Raw genomic sequence first — 16543 nt, forward strand, 5'->3', positions numbered from 1 at the left:
GCCAATCCGATGTGCACAAAAAAAAAATCACCAATCACTGTTCGTGTCAATCTTACATCAGTTTAATAAAACAGTAATATATATTTTAAAAGGGACTCTTGTGAACTTGAGAATAAGTCCGATTACAAATGTATTTGAGTACCAGTCGAATCAAAATGCTCACGAGTCAATGACAAGACCAAGACCATTAAAATATGGTCCAAGTTTTGAGACCAAGTGATTTGTTTCACTAATTCCATTCCAAAAGTGAAACTTGTATATTATATTAATTCATTACACACAGACTGATATATTTCAAATGTTTATTTCTTTAAATTTTGATGATTATAAGGAAAATCCCAAAACGACACATTTTTGCTCACACCTATAAAGTGACAAATTTAACATGTTATAATATATTTTCTGTGAGATATTTTGAGCTAAAACTTCACATATGTACTCTGGAGACACCAAGTATTTATTTGACATCTTAAAAAAGTCTTGTGAAATGTCCCCTTTTAGGCTGAAGTATAGTAAATTTTTTATGTGTACGCAGGGGTCTCCATAGTGTGCATGAACAACATTAAAAAGATTAATACATGCTGAAAAACGATATTGTTTCCTGTTCATGTTAGCTAATGCATTTACTAATGTTAATGAATACAACCTTAAAGGTGCAGTGTGTAAATTTTAGCGGCATCCCTCGCTTTTGAAACGTATAAAGATGTTACGGTAGCCAACACAGGACAAACACGTCACCATCAGAGACAATTCATCAAGCAAAGTTTGTCCATTAAGGGCTGCTGTAGAAACATGGCGGCACAAAATGGCGACTTCCATGTAAGGGGACACTTGGTATATATAGATAAAAACGGCTCAATTTAAGGTAATAAAAACAATGGTTCATTATGAAAGGTCTTTATACACCACTGATAGTTATGTAGATTATATATTGTATTTCTGTCAAGGGATTCTTCTAAAAGTTACACACTGCACCTTTAATGTAAAGTGTTACCAATGTTATGGTAAAAAATTGAAGTTTATAATAAATGAAATATTGTAATAATAAATGATTAATGAAACGCAACACACATGTACACTGAAAAAAATGATTCATTGAATTTAATCAATTTTTTAAGGTAAATGGTTGCAATCAATTTATTTAAACTACATTTAAACAAAAGTTTTATATTTTATTTTTTGTTTAAATGTAGCTTAAATAAATTGATTGCAACCACTTACCTTAAAAAATTGATTAAATTCAATAAATCATTTTTTTCAGTGTATACTCTTAGACATTAAGCACATTTTTTTTCAAGAAACTCGAGATACTGAGATCCTTTACCATGAACAAATTGCATTTCAAAGACAATTTAAAATTTAGATTATACACTCAGGTTTACTTTACTCTATCAGCCAAACCATCCGTCTCCTAGGAATTCCCAATCCTTTGTTTTTGCAGGAAATTTGTGGATTTTTAACCGAGGGCCAAACAAAGCCACTACAAAACAAAGCACATAGACACAATAACAATCTATAAACTCTTTCAATTTTATTTCAATTTATAATCTGAATTAACATTTGCACTTCACCTGCAGGATGTCCAGCTCGATTTTCCCAGTATTCTTCTTATTGAACAATTTAAATATTTCTGTGTAGATCAAAAAAATTAAATAAACATACCATTTTTGGTAATTTGACAGAATAAACTGGATCTGATAGTTAGTAATTGGGACAGAAAATCATCCACATTAGAACTTACTGAAGAGCATCTCCAAACGGATCAAGCAGCCCACAAAGTTATCAAAGTCAATGGCATACTGCTGGTCGGCATAACGTGAGATTATCACCTGAAGTATTTCACCGTTCACCTGGAACCCTTTGGGAAAAAAAACACAGATTCACATTTTCATAATACATTAAGGAGAAAAGATCTGTCTGTCCTAACATATACAAAGTAAAACTGTGTAAAAGATAATTACCTGCTATTGTTAGTGCATCTCTCATCTCATTGGAACTCATAGTGCCTGACTTGTCTGTGTCGCGGTTCTTAAAAATATCCTGGTGAGGACAGAAAATAATTTTTAGTATGTACATCACTAAACACAATGAAGAATTGATCTGATCTTTTGTGCACATACAATTGTTGCTTTATGGCAACACTTAATTTTTGAAGGTAAGTTATTGCAATCATTTATTTAAGCTACATTTACTTATTTTTATTTTTTAAATCTAGCTTAAATAAATTGATTGCAACCACTTACCTTAAAAAATTTAGTACATTGAATGAATAATTTTTTTGTGTATTGTACTGTAAATACAGTTGTCACTTCTCTTTTGAGTTTTTAACCCTGTGCATGCAGATTTTGGTTATATACTAGAGTAAAAGCTGCTTATACCAAATATCTCTGGATTTTTATCCACAGTGTTTGAAAATCCACTAGGCCAAGTTTGCCACTGCCATTTTTCTGAACTGAGAGTCAAGGGTCATGATGGGGTTATGATAGTCATGTGATTAATACAATTTTTTTCTTGATTTTTCTTGAGCAAAACGACCCAAGAAAATAAGTCTATAGTTTTTAGACCAAAAATATAAAATTTAAGTAATTTTGTGCATAAAATAAGCAAAAAAAATATATATCTGCCAATGGGGTAAGCAAATTTTTCTTGATTTTTTTTAAATTTAGTGTTTAAGAAAAATGTTCAAGATTTTTTTTCTTAATTTAAGAATTTTTAGATATTTTCAGTCCCTCCAGAAAAACGCGATTGTGCGATCGCGCGATATATTGCATAATCAGCCAAAGTCCGCATATTATTTTTCCAAATACGACGCACTTTCGCCGCATTAATTACATATTTCCGCGCACAAAATATTCGGGGCTTGCATGATTTCATAATCTCCGCATTTTCGTAGCAAAAAGTCACATATATATTAGCAGGAAGTTGAAAAATGTTGCATTTACTTCCCAAAAGCGCAGCCGTGTCCTCTATTGCCATGGGAACGTTATGAAGTGACGTGATTATGTGACGTGAACATCATTGCAGCTTTTGCAAGTTCCGCAATTTTCGCAAATTCCCGCAATTCTATCGCATAAATTGCATAATTATCCCGCATATTCCATCGCATTTTTTAAGAAAACGTGCCGCAAAATCGAGGATTTTTGCCCGCAACAATCACAAAAAAACTCAGCGTTTTTCTGGAAGGACTGATTTTTACTGAAAACAAGACAAAAATACTAAGAATTTATTTTCTTGAAAATAATTTTTTGCAGTGTATAATCCAGTAATCCATGCATTAAGGCGGAGTCCACGATGTTTGAAAAACACTTTGGAAAAGGAGATGGGCCGACTACCAAAACACACTTGTAGCCAATCAGAAGGAGCGTGTCTACTAACCGACATCCTTGCCGGGTTGCGTATGTGTGGGGCGGGTCTATCAACAGAAGATCCAGATTCTATTGGGGTAGGGGCGTGTTTGTTTAGGTGATTTCAAATATCAACATTGGCTTTCAAACATCGTGGACTCCGCCTTTAATTGTTCATATAATCCAGTATGCAAAGGATACGTCTAGCAGGTTGACAATGTGACGACATGTTTCCATACTGAATCCATCAGTCTTTATATCAGTTCCTGTGTAAAAACAATATAAAATGTTACTGTGAGAATAACCAACAGTCAGAATATTTAAGTCTTAATGTGAATTTTCTTACTTTTAGACACAAAGTTGTTTAGCATCTGCTGTAGCTCCACCACAGACAGCTGTGAGTCCTGAAAAGAAAAGACAAAATTACACCTCAACATTACTGTGATCAACACTGTCACAGGAAAATAAATTAATAATGCAAAAACAAAATACCACTCAGTTATTAAACTCACATTTCCAGCAAACTTCATAAAAAGTTGATTATAACTTGGGTCCACATCACACGCAGATATGTAATCCTGAGAAAAAAAAATATATATATAATGCAGTTCGGTTGTCACTTCACACACCTTTTAATGTTTAGCCTAATCCTGTTCTGTAGAGAAAAATTTCATGTCAGTTGCTCATGTCTTATCCTAATATCGAACAACAAAACATTCTAATATAATACAAACTATTTGTAATAGATAATTTTACCTTTGTAATGTTTGCAGTGATATTTACATCCATTGGGCTGCATGGAAAGAGACAGAAATGGTGCACTTGTTAGTTAAGGTAACAATGACTCCAGGGGGTTAATACATGTCTTTGTGTCAGAAAGCATCATTTTGATTACTTTCGTGATGTATAGATGTGATTTTTAGAGTTTAAGTACCATATAAGATGATAACGCAATAGCTAGCGTGTCCTTAAAGGCGGAGTCCACGATGTTTGAAAAACGCGTTGGAAAAGGAGACGGGCCGACTACCAAAACACACTTATAGCCAATCAAATCAAATCAAATGCCGGTTTGCGTATGTGTGGGGCGGGTCTATCAACAGAAGGTCCAGATTCTATTGGGGTAGGGGCGTGTTTGTTTAGGTGATTTCAAATATCAACATTGGCTTTCAAACATCATGGACTCCGCCTTTAACAAAGCATTCACATAACTCGTCTGGGTAATATACTTATGCCGCAATAGCTAACCTGTCTGGAACTGAGCGTATTATAAACCAAAATACTGTGTGACACTTGCATTACACGTGAACGGCCCCTACGCTAATAGGATTTTGTTTCTCTCTCCCTATCTCGTCTCCAATCCCGAGGACAATGGGACAAACAGACCCAGTTCCGGCTGCCGTGGAGGTCACCACACCACTGATCTACTGGCCTTCCTTCAATGTGATGCCCACCCGATGTAAGACCAATGACAACTAGCTGCCCCAGTCTAATCTACATATCGATGTACAGTGAGGAAAATAAGTATTTGAACACCCTGCTATTTCGCAGTTCTTCCACTTAGAAATCATGGAGGCGTCTGAAATCGTCATCGTAGGTGCATGTCCACTGTGAGAGACATAATCTAAGAAAATTCCAGAAATCACAATGGATGATTTTTTAACTATTTATTTGTATGATACAGCTACACCTGTCTATCAGCTAGAATTTTGACCCTCAAAGACCTGTTTGTCTGTCTTTAAAATGTCCACCTCCACTCCATTTATTATCCTAAATTAGATGCACCTGTTAGCTGCATAAAGACACCTGTCCACCCCATACAATCAGTAAGAATCCAACTACTAACATAGCCAAGACCAAAGAGCTGTCAAAAGACACTAGAGACAAAATTCTACATCTCCACAAGGCTGGAAACTGCTACGGGGAAATTGCCAAGCAGCTTGGTGAAAAAAGGTCCACTGTTGGAGCAATCATTAGAAATTTGAAGAAGCTAAACATGACTGTCAATCTCCCGTGGACTGGGGCTCCATGCAAGATCTCACCTCGTGGGGTCTCAGTGATCCTAAGAAAGGTTAGAAATCAGCCCAGAACTACACGGGAGGAGCTGGTCAATGAGCTGAAAAGAGCTGGGACCACCGTTTCCAAGGTTACTGTTGATAATACACTAAGACGTCATGGTTTGAAATCATGCATGGCACGGAAGGTTCCCCTGCTTAAACCAGCACATGTCCAGGCTCTGTAAGAAGCATATTAAGGTTCTGGCGTGACCTAGCCAGTCTCCAGACCTAAACCCAATAGAGAATTTTTGGAGGGAGCTCAAACTCCGTATTTCTCAGCGACAGGCCAGAAACCTGACTGATCTAGAGAAGATCTGTGTGGAGGAGTGGGTGCAAACCCGGTGAAAAACTACAGGAAATGTTTGACCTCTGTAATTGCAAACAAAGGCTCCTGTACCAAATATTAAAGCAACACTAAAGAGTTTTTGCTCTTTGCTTCCCCTACAGGTTAGAAGCGGAATTGTCCATTACCACTGTCGTAAATACTGCAGCATAGCTGGCTCTGATTGGATTGTAGGTCTGCCGTAAAGCAAGTTTTTGTAGTTTTCACTCGAACTACAGGAGCGCGATCCGACGGTTGGAAACTTCTTTAGTGCGTTTTTGGCCGATAGAGGGCTCCAAAGCGAATGTGAAAGTGCCGTTCACCCTGTTTCGAGTGGATGAACGACTGAACATTTTTTGGAAATGTTATTTTAAGGTAAAAAAAACTCTTTGGTGTTGCTTTAACATTGATTTTCTAATAATAATAATAATAATAATAGTAAAAAAATCATAAATTTTGATTTCTGGATTTTTTTAAGATTATGTCTCTCACAGTGGACATGCACCTACGATGACAATTTCAGACCCCTCCATGATTTTGTCATCACTCGGATGGTCTTACAAAACAATCGTTTTTTAAAGATAGCTATACAAGTACACATACACACACATCTATTAAAACAAGCACTTGGCAGTATCATAGTATCATAAACATGTTTTGGACAAACCTGACGGCCGCTTCTTTCTCTGTAAACACACGCAGTACGAAACTTCCCTGGCGATTGGGCTCATAAGTGGAGGGAATGATGACGTATTCTCCACGAGGCAACTTAAAGCGCTCGCTTATCTCTCGCATGCTGGCGAAAGACTTGGTCCCCGCAACCATTTTTTTTTGCAGCAGCACATCCGAGCCAAAATGAACATTACTGCGACCCTTGTACTGGAAAAAACATTTATAGCCACAAACACACACATATGTGAGATGAAGACATCAAGATGGATTATATCAACAAACTTTTTACAAAACATACAGAGCATGTACACACCTCATCTGGAACCTGAAACACACATACAAAAAGACATTGTAAGGTTGTCAGTAAGACTTGTGTCAGTGTTAATATCTGTATTGCTGGTGGCTGTGTGTGTTAGGTTACCTTATAGATAGCAAAGCCAATGCTATTCAGGTCCCTTCCAAAGCGTTTATCTTTACGCCCATCTTTCTGCATTAATCCAACCAGCAAAGTGCAACCATCCTTTCCATCATGAGGGTCATCATCAACATCCTCAAGCTTGATCACAAACTGAGGGTTTGAGCAGAACGTACCTGGAGTGAAAGAAAGTGAGAACACTTATGGGCCGTTTTTAACAAAAAAACACGAAACTTTCTATGCAGTTTGGCTGCGTTTGTGGTCCTGCAAACGCAACGGTAAATGGTTTCCAAAGACACATTATTGTGAAAATCGAGTATAACTTTAAAGTCACGCGCATATTTCTTACACTCCATTAAGACACCAAGCGACTAGCAGTAGCAGAGCGATTCATTCCAATGGAAGCTTGGTGACTTCCTAAACTAAACTAATCTTGTGATTACCTCTAAAGTATCTTGTGATTGGTTTAAAATACCTCTATTGTTTCTGCATCCTCCTGCGGTGGATCCTGGTCTCCAGTTGCCGTCAAACTGGCAGTAGTTCCAGCGACCCACCTCTTCACTGGTCAAAGTGTCTGGAGTCAGATTACAAATCTCCAGCCTTGAGAAATTCTGCACAAAGTCTGAATATGCCATCCTGACAGAAGAGAAAGAGCAGAAAATATGTCTATAAGATGAACTAAATATTAAATATGTACATCTGCAAATAGTTACATTTGTCAAATGTTTGGTTTGTCAGTGGAGTACACATATTGTTTGGCTTAAAGGGACACTCCACTTTTTTGAAAATATGCTAATTTTCCAGGTCCCCAAGAGTAAAACTTTTTACCATTTGCAATCCATTCAGTCAATCTCCGGGTCTTGCGGTTTCATTTTTGGCATGGCTTGGCATAATCCATTGAATCTGATTAGACCATTAGCATCGTGCTTAAAAATTAAGCAAAGAGTTTTGATGTTTTTCCTATTTAAAAATTAAGCAGTGCCCGAAAATAGTCCCCTGCCATTGAAAGTTACTATGGGGACTATTTTCAGGCACTGGGTAATATCATTGTGCCTGCGGCAGCCATGTTACTACAGCAAAGTTCTTGATTATTACGCCAGAATGAGAGTATAGTTCCTATCAATATCTGACTAGAAAATCACAACTTTTAATTTTAAGTCGGTCTTAGTACACGATGTAACTACAGAAGGGTCAAGTTTTAAATAGGAAAAATATTGAAACTCTTTATTCTTTTTTAGCGCGATGCTAATGGTCTAATCAGATTCAATGGATTATGCTAAGCTATGCTAAAAGTGCTAGCGCCAGACCCGGAGATCAGCTGAATGAATTCCAAAATGGTAAAAATCAAATGTTGGGAGTGTCCCTTTAAAGGACAAAACCCCACAAAAAGCTGTAATGAATTTGTACTTTCAAACATGTGAATTTATAATTTCGGGAATTGTTTAATTTACTTAAATGTCCCGATCTTAAGTTTCTTACCAGAATTCTCCATCCTCAGCTGAATAATTCAGTTTAGCTTTCTCCTTCGGTGGGACATTACTCCATTCGTTGGACCTGAAGAAAATATTTTTTTTACAAAGCTCTCAGGTAAGATTACACAACAAACAATCGTGAATAAACTCACTTATCGCTCCACGGGCCTGTCCACTCCACTTGACCCCACGGGTTCCTGATACGAACCAGCTGCACTGGGCGCCCAATGTAGTGAACCTGAATTTTGAGATGAAATCAACAGGACTATTTCCCCTTTATGCTTATATTTCAACATTTTTGTATATTTTACAGTTTCTCACCTCCTCTGTGCCAGTAAGGGAGTATGCGTGTCTTTTCACCAGCTTCAGGCTGGTCACCGCCTCCAACTCGTTTGCATTGGCATTCTAGTAAACCGGTCAGATAATACTAGTTTAAGCAGTTGTTTTAAGAATGGGAAATTGTCTTGCTCTAAAGAATGTTAATTTACCGAACCATATTGAAATCTTTTGCAAGCTGGCAACCACACTCAACCACTGGTGTAAATTTGCGGTGGGACTATTTGGTTGTTCGGCCAATGGTAGACGGGGAAACAGTTTTAAAAATGTGGGCTCTAGATTCGAAGTTGATTAATTACTACATTTGGTGCACTGTGCATGCACATATGACAAATACTGCTGAAAATAATAAACTGAATTGAAAAACGAACTGGATATAATACAAATGTGTTGTAATTAAGTATTAAAAATGACACGTCAATATGTTATGTTGTGACTATCCTCCAAAAATAACAAACTAATAGTTTGTTTGTGCAAGCACCATAATACGATGTCAAGGTATGCATGACGCAATCTGCCATGAGGGCCGAGTAATAATGCAATTGGTCACGAGAAACCCAGAGAGCCAATGCAATTTCACAATCAAAGATGTTCTGGCGGCAGTTTACAGAACTGAAATTTATAGCGAATTGTCATCACTTTTGCGCAGTGGCGGCTGGTGAGCAGTTAGCCGCCACTGCTTTTGTGTCTTTTCATCACATTTCCCTGTCCCAAATGGCACACTCTGGACTTGAGGTGCACCTTAGTTGACTCTGGTCAAGGGTCCCTAAAGTCTGTACTACATGATATCATCAAAGTGTTGACTCTGAGGAAGTCCACAAGTCTGGAGTGTGCCATTTGGGACAGGTCCTGACTCGAGCGTCATGCCGGAAATAGGAAGAGAAGTTGCCCATCAGTGTGAACTCCCATCCGTCATCTGAGGCCTGGCTCAAATTGTGCACTTCATGTGTAGCCTACTTTCGGTCTCATGGCCCTAAATTGCAAGTACTCGATTAGTCTACGAGTCCGTAGGGTGTCCCATCTGTCATTTTCATGCTCCAAAGTGTGCTCAATCATCCCCCCCTTTGCACCCTTGATGCTGTCTTTGGCAAATCCTGCATTGCAGCAGGCCTCGTGCACTTTAACAACCCAGAAGTCCTTGCGAAAGAGCAATCAGACCAATGAGACGACGGAAGGAGTTCACACTGATAGGCAACTTCCCTTTCTATTTCTGGCGTGGCACAAAGTCTGTCCCGAAATACAACTTCAGTGCGCATTAGCGTCAAGGGGCCCTAAGGTCTGCACTACATGATGTCAACAATCATGAGGCAGTCCATAAGTCCGGAGTGTGCCATTTGGCACAGGGCTTTATTCGTCTGATTGCTCTTCCCCAAGGTTGGTAAAGTGGGTGAAGCCTGCTTCGCATCAGGGGTGCAAAGTTTTTTGAGCGCTGATGAGCACACTTCGGAGCTTAAAAATTAGAGGCGCGTGTTGGTCGTATTTAGGGGAATGGACAAACTTGGGTTGGAGGATAGGTTGGTTATGTTGTCTTTGCATTGACATTATGGTCAAACCCAGTAGAAATAGAGTATGATTACTTACAATGGAGCAGCCAAGCAGGGAGCCCAACCCAAGTGCTTTCTGAATGATCTTAAACAGATATGGAGGGGCTTTACTCAATTCATAGCTCTCAGCAATACCTCCCGTAAAGTCCTCAAAACCTTCAATGGTGTTACCACCCGTCAGAGCTTCATAAGAGCCATTGAGCCTACAAAATATTATGTATACATTTATACATGTGGCAGAAGCTTTAATCCACTTTTAACCTGGTGTTGTTAATGCCATGCTCCACCAGGAACAAATATTTAATACTTTATGCAACATTCTCTATTTCATGAACATTGCAGGCAATGTAAACTGTGTATTTTGTTAGCTGTGGCTTACCAATCATTTCGAATGACATCGTGTTGTTCTGCATTAGGTCCTTTATTATTATAAGTAAATGCATAACCTGTACTTCTTCTATATCTCATACTCACTTTGCATAGGCTTTCTCCAGCAGGTCGCTCCAATACTCTGAACCCTCGGCTGAATGAACAAACAGCAGCTTTCCATTTCTGGTAGGCAGACGGTCATCAATGACAACATCCACCCATTCACCATACTGCCAGAACTAAAGCAGAAAGGCAACCCCCTTTATTGGTCAGTTTTTTTGACAAATGTCCGTCCACCTTTTGTTTTTCTGACTGAATGAACTTAAGATTCCATACAAATTATTAATATTCATGACAAATCTGACCTGAAAGTGAAAAATGCCGGCGTAACCGTCCTTGAAGCTCTGATCAGGTGGGACTACAAGTTCCAGAATGTTGGTATCTAGAGTCAAAGAGGCAATGGCTGCCAGAAGCCAACAGTCACCTGCACAGAGATCAAAACATTAATTCTTATTAATTCTTCAATAAGCTCATGTTTTTATGCAAACTGACAATAAATACAGTCATCTGGGTGCAACCTGGGCTTAAATGCACAATAGCCAATATGTAGGATTTTCACCACTAGAGGTCACTATTTCACAATAGCAAAGGCAATGGCGTTATGAAGGAGAGTGGAACAATAGGAGATGTTGTTTTCACCATTCAGAGACAAGTTCATGAATGAGGATACGAACTAATATTTTTTACCTGTACGTTCGATAACATTATTTTATGACATCGTAATGAATTAGCTGCAAGGCACAACAGCTGCGTGTTAGACGCTGTATTACCGTCACTTCTGCATTTGCCCACTCGTGTTGCCATAGTTTTTACATTCGGAAACTAAGGATAGCACGGATATTAAAGGGGACTTATCATGAAAATCTGACTTTTTCCAAGTGCTATAGTTGGGTCCCCAGTGCTTCTATCAACCTAGAAAATGTGAAAAACCCATTAACTTAGTTTTGGTAAGCCATTGTCTGCAAACCAGGGCCGGATTATCCATAGGCGGGATTAGGCGAGTGCCCTGGCACACAAGGCAATGGGGGGCACCTATTGTGCGCATGTGAAGGAACCCGTGAAACAAAATTTATTATGACTCAACTTGTATACTTAAATGTTCTGATTTCTTTGTAAGAATTCAATATTTGGCTTGAAGGCTACATCTGGTGGAAATCTTGTGTCAATAGCCCACTTAGATATCCCCTTACTGATAAAAATGCTGTTGTGTCAAATACTTATTTTCCCCGCTGCACATACAAATATATACATATGCGTATGTATTATGAAAATGGTGTTGTGTTATCACCCCAAACCATGACATGTATCTTTAGTTTACCTAAAGCCCCTTGGCAGATGTCAGTCCGCTTGGCACCATCCACAATAAACTGGGGTTTTGAACACAGCTCCTTTAAAACAGGGAAGATTAAAAATTTTTTTTTTATATTTCATGGATAACTTGAATAAAGAGAGTTGATTTAAATGTAATTAATTTAAGAAAATTATTATGACATTTTTACTTTTATATTTAAAAAAATTGCCTATTCATTAATGTTTTCTGTGATCTTACATAGTGATAAACTGAACTTTGAGATGAAATTTCCATCTCGAAATGTTAATGTTAGTTTATTATTCATGTATAGATAATGTACACTGTAAAAAAAATCCGTAGCAATTACAATGTTATTGCAGCTGGGTTGCAGGTAACTTACCGTAGATTTAAATTTATGTTATTTACTAGCAAGAGTTTGTTCAAAGTTAAATAAAATTTTAATATTAACAAGTCTTTATCTTTACAGAATAAAACTATAAAATAACAGCCTCATGCAAAGCATTCTGGGAACCAGAAATCATCATCAAACTTTTTCTGTTTTTTGCTTCAGATTTTGTTTCCCAGAATGTTTTGCTTGATGCTGTTTTTTTGTTTTATTCTGTAAAGACATAGACTTGTAAATGTTTAATGTTCATTTAACTTTGAACAAAATGTTGCCAGTAAATAACATAAATTTAAATCTAAGTTACTGGCAGCTGCAATAACATTGTAATTGTTGGTTGTATAGATAGCAGCGTCAAATAAATAAGACAGTCAATTTAAATCTGAATATCGATCATTTGTAGTTCGTTGAAGCATTATGATTTTGACCTAGACCGTCGTGACTGTGCCGTAGGGTGTACAGTATGCACAACTATAATGAGCCCTTCATTGCAGATTGACAGAACTAAAAGTGTCCTTCTCATCACACCCTGCTCGTAAAACACCAGCAGCTTACATAAGCCATAACACTGGCTTATTGATGCCAAGACCATTTTATGACATCACAGTTTGTAAAACTCACAGGGGTCCAGATAGCCACTGGGTTCGTGTCCATGTGCCTTAATTAGGAGTGCTAAAGGGTGCATTGATGTAGGGTAGGTGAAGGTGATGTGCATGTTGACAAGTACTAAGGTTGTTTGTAATAGTCTTACTCTATTAAAATTTTTTCAGTAGCTTTTTATAGTTCATTTTAAGTTTACTGTAAGTTGCTCCATCTAAGTTACTGCAAAAATGAAAAAAGTTGTGAATTTCTTTTTTCTTACTGAACTATCATACGCATTACTTACTTGATGAATGACATCAGCAACAAGCTATTGTTTAGCTATTTTAAGCACAATAGAGTGTAATCTTTGTACATCCTTTATTTTGAAATCAGTACCATCCTGTTTTCCAAGATGCTCTACACTCATCGTCTTTTAATTCCTCTTTCCGTTCTCTTTGTATTTTGCACTTTGTTTTCAATACAATGCTTTGTGCTGAGACAAAGTGGATCAACTTGTCAGACGTCAGTCTGGATGTTGGCTTTTATGGTGGCTCTATATTGTCAAAAAATTCTTGCTATTACAAATTTAAAAAAAAAAAAATTATGATACATGAAAGTTTCAAAGGCGTGATTGACACAATGTGAGGTCCTATTTATTCTGTAATGTGCGGAAAATTCAAACAAGAATTTCTGACTATTTTGAGGACACTGCAAAAAATGACTTTCTTACTTAGTATTTTTATCTTGTTTTCGGTAAAATTTCGAAAAATTCTTAAATCAAGATGTATTTTCTTGATGAGCAAAATGACCTAAGAAAATAATACTAGTTTTTAGGCAAAAAAATATACAATTTAAGTGAATTTGTGCTTAAAACAAGCAAAAATATCTGCCAATGGGTTGAACAAATTTTAGTTGAATTAAGTGTTTAAGAAAAAAGAAATCTAAGTTATTTCACAATTTTTTTTTCTCACCCCATTGGTAGATAATTTAGCTTGTTTTAAGGACAATTTCACTTAAATTGTATATTATTTGTCTTAAAACAAGACTTATTTTCTTGGGTCATTTTGCTCATCAAGAAAAAGCATTTTAATTTAAGAATTTTTAGATATTTCTACTGAAAACAAGACAAAAATACTAAGTAAGAAAGTCATTTTTTGCAGTGGACAGTTTCCAAAAATTTGGCATTTACATGTATATCCAAACATGTAAACATATTAAAAGTTTACATTACCTTTGGTCTTTTCCACACCACTCCTTGGACCTTGGAGGAATTCGGTCCCAATTCATTGTAGCCCAGAGACTCAGAAACCGCAGGGAAGGTTAAATCATAAAACAATGTTTTTTTCTCCAAACATTCACGTTTTAGACTCTGGTAGTCCTGTTGGTTAAATGGTATTGCATTCTTGTTTGTCCCAACACCGTCTTCTCTATCTTGCCTTTTAGCAAGAAACTTTGCAATGTTGCTCATTCTGCCTATTTATCAAATGCGTTTGAACAAGCACAGTGCGCTCTTCAGTCCTGTTAAGTGTGTGAGTGGTTATATGAGCACATAATGCTGGTTTTAAAGGATGAAGTTGGTCATTGAAACAGTGTGAGGGGCGGGGTCATGGTCACCTGTGAAGACATAATTCTGAAAAGTACTTAAATGTGTCTAGACTGAGGTTAGAAAACATTTACTATATCTTTTGGTGGTTTTCTGTACATGTTTAAGAAAATAGTATGGACCTTACTTTAGACACTTTTAAAAAAGGGACACTTTTTTAAAATATGCTCATTTTCCAGCACCCCTAAACATTTGATCTTTACCGTTTTGGAATCCATTCAGCTAATGTCCGGTACCACTTTTAGCATACGGTAACTTAGCTTAGTCCATTGAATCTGACTAGACCATTAGCATCGCGCTCAAAAAAGACCAAAGAGTTTTGATATTTTTCCTATTTAAAACTTGACTCTTCTGTAGTTACATCATGTACTACTAAGATCGACGGAAAATTAAAAGTTGCGATTTTCTGGGTAGATGTGGCTAGGAACTATACTCGCATTCTGGCGTAATAATCAAGGACTTTGCTGCTGTAACATGTCTGCAGGAGGCGCAATGATATTACGCACTGCCCGAAAATAGTCCCCTTGGTATGGGTGCGTCCTAATAGTAGGTACTGTACTGCTAATGTGTTGGTTAGTAGAACTTGATATTTCAGATATTTTGTAGAACAACACCGTACGCACAAACTGGAACCTAACGTTACCACTGCAAAACGGAAGTGACGACGACGGTTGATACTTAAAGGTATTGCGGAGGATTTTCTTTTTCCAGGTGGATCATCAAGACAATTGGTCCTCCTAGTTGTCAATCAGGAGTGTTGCGCAATTGCATTTTTTTAAAATGTGGAGAAGGCGGTTCTTTTCTAAAATTCGAGAAAATCCTCCGCTATACCTTTAAGAAATTTAAACATCAGAAAACAACTCATCTTTGCATTTAAGCATTTCTTCATCCATTATTTTTCATATAATGTTTACTCTGTATTTTAATTTATTAATTCAGCGACGGATCATTTATTTAATATCATATTATTCATTCTGTAGGACAGTGAGAAAAAGTTGTATTTTAATTTATTAATTCAGTGACGGATCATTTATTTAATTATTCATTCTGTAGGACAGTGAGAAAAAGTTCTAGCGGCCATCTTGGTATTCCCAACCAGCAGAGGGCGTCATTGACTTACATTTAAAATTATGATCTGCATTTACACGCTTTAGAGCGTATCAGATGAGGGGCTGTTTACACTTGGTATTTAGATGTGTTTTCATCGATCAGATCACAAGTGGACGAGAGAGACACATTACGTTTACACCTGGTATTTAAATCCGTCTCTTTTGTCCACTTTCGACCGCTTCTGTGCTGAATACTATGAGGGGGTGGTCTGTGAGACGGTGGGCGAGTCTCTCTGCTGTCATTCAAACCCGAGCGGGAGTAATTATGAGTTTATATGGACGCAAACTAATATTATGTCGGAGTGCACTGCTTGTTTAGCAAGTAAACATGCTGCACAGTGTTTTGTACATGAGTATGTTAGAGATTTCTTTGAATTTTCAGCGCAATTGATGAAATAGGATCGCGCAAGTTTCACACGCTTTCAGACGAAACTACGGAGATCAGCCGCTTAGTTTTATCAATGAAAGGCTAAAAATAGCGCTGTTCACCGAATGTTCACGCCAGAAGTCAAAAAAGACGTAAAACTTGTGTTTAATACCTCAGATTAGATAAATGGGCGGAGAGAAGGCGGTCGCGTGTGGCTGTTCGAACGCATTCAACCACATGTGCGTTCCGCAACTCCAAAGCGATCCGATCGAAAGTGGTTTCGACCACCTCTGGATGTGGTTGAAAGTGGTCGAAAGTGGACAAGCTCAAAACGTTTTGAACACCGTTTACACCTGGCATTAACGTCGTCCACTTGTGATCCGATCGACGAAAACACATGTTAATGCCAAGTGTAAACAGCCTCAGACAGTCACACAAGATTTATTTTTAGGATATGTATTTTGTACATAAATTAAGCGTTACTTCTGATGTTATTTGCAATGTTTATGTTTTAATGGGGCAGGATAAGGGATATATAGAAAACGTACCGTGACTGTGTTGCATTCTGTTGTAATGACAGTGGTGTAAATAAAGTTTTAT

At 37.5% G+C, this 16543-nt stretch overlaps 1 protein-coding gene across 1 annotated transcript; it reads right to left on the reverse strand.

The window, feature by feature from the left end:
• Positions 1-1241: 1241 nt before the first annotated feature.
• LOC129453425 (calpain-2 catalytic subunit-like) lies at positions 1242-14374 on the reverse strand. Its single transcript, XM_073862106.1, has 21 exons — positions 14096-14374; positions 11907-11976; positions 10894-11012; positions 10634-10767; positions 10190-10362; positions 8601-8680; positions 8432-8517; positions 8287-8361; positions 7283-7443; positions 6814-6983; positions 6706-6717; positions 6388-6599; positions 4101-4137; positions 3857-3922; positions 3691-3748; positions 3546-3610; positions 2379-2447; positions 1962-2040; positions 1742-1858; positions 1572-1630; positions 1242-1480 (listed from the first exon to the last, which is right to left on the reverse strand). Exons 1-21 carry the CDS (start codon positions 14330-14332, stop codon positions 1457-1459), a joined length of 2103 nt encoding a protein of 700 aa, XP_073718207.1. The 5' UTR covers positions 14333-14374; the 3' UTR covers positions 1242-1456.
• Between the last annotated feature and the right edge of the window lie 2169 nt (positions 14375-16543).

This window comes from Misgurnus anguillicaudatus, chromosome 23, assembly GCF_027580225.2.
Source record: "Misgurnus anguillicaudatus chromosome 23, ASM2758022v2, whole genome shotgun sequence".
Classification (NCBI taxonomy): Eukaryota; Metazoa; Chordata; class Actinopteri; order Cypriniformes; family Cobitidae; genus Misgurnus; species Misgurnus anguillicaudatus.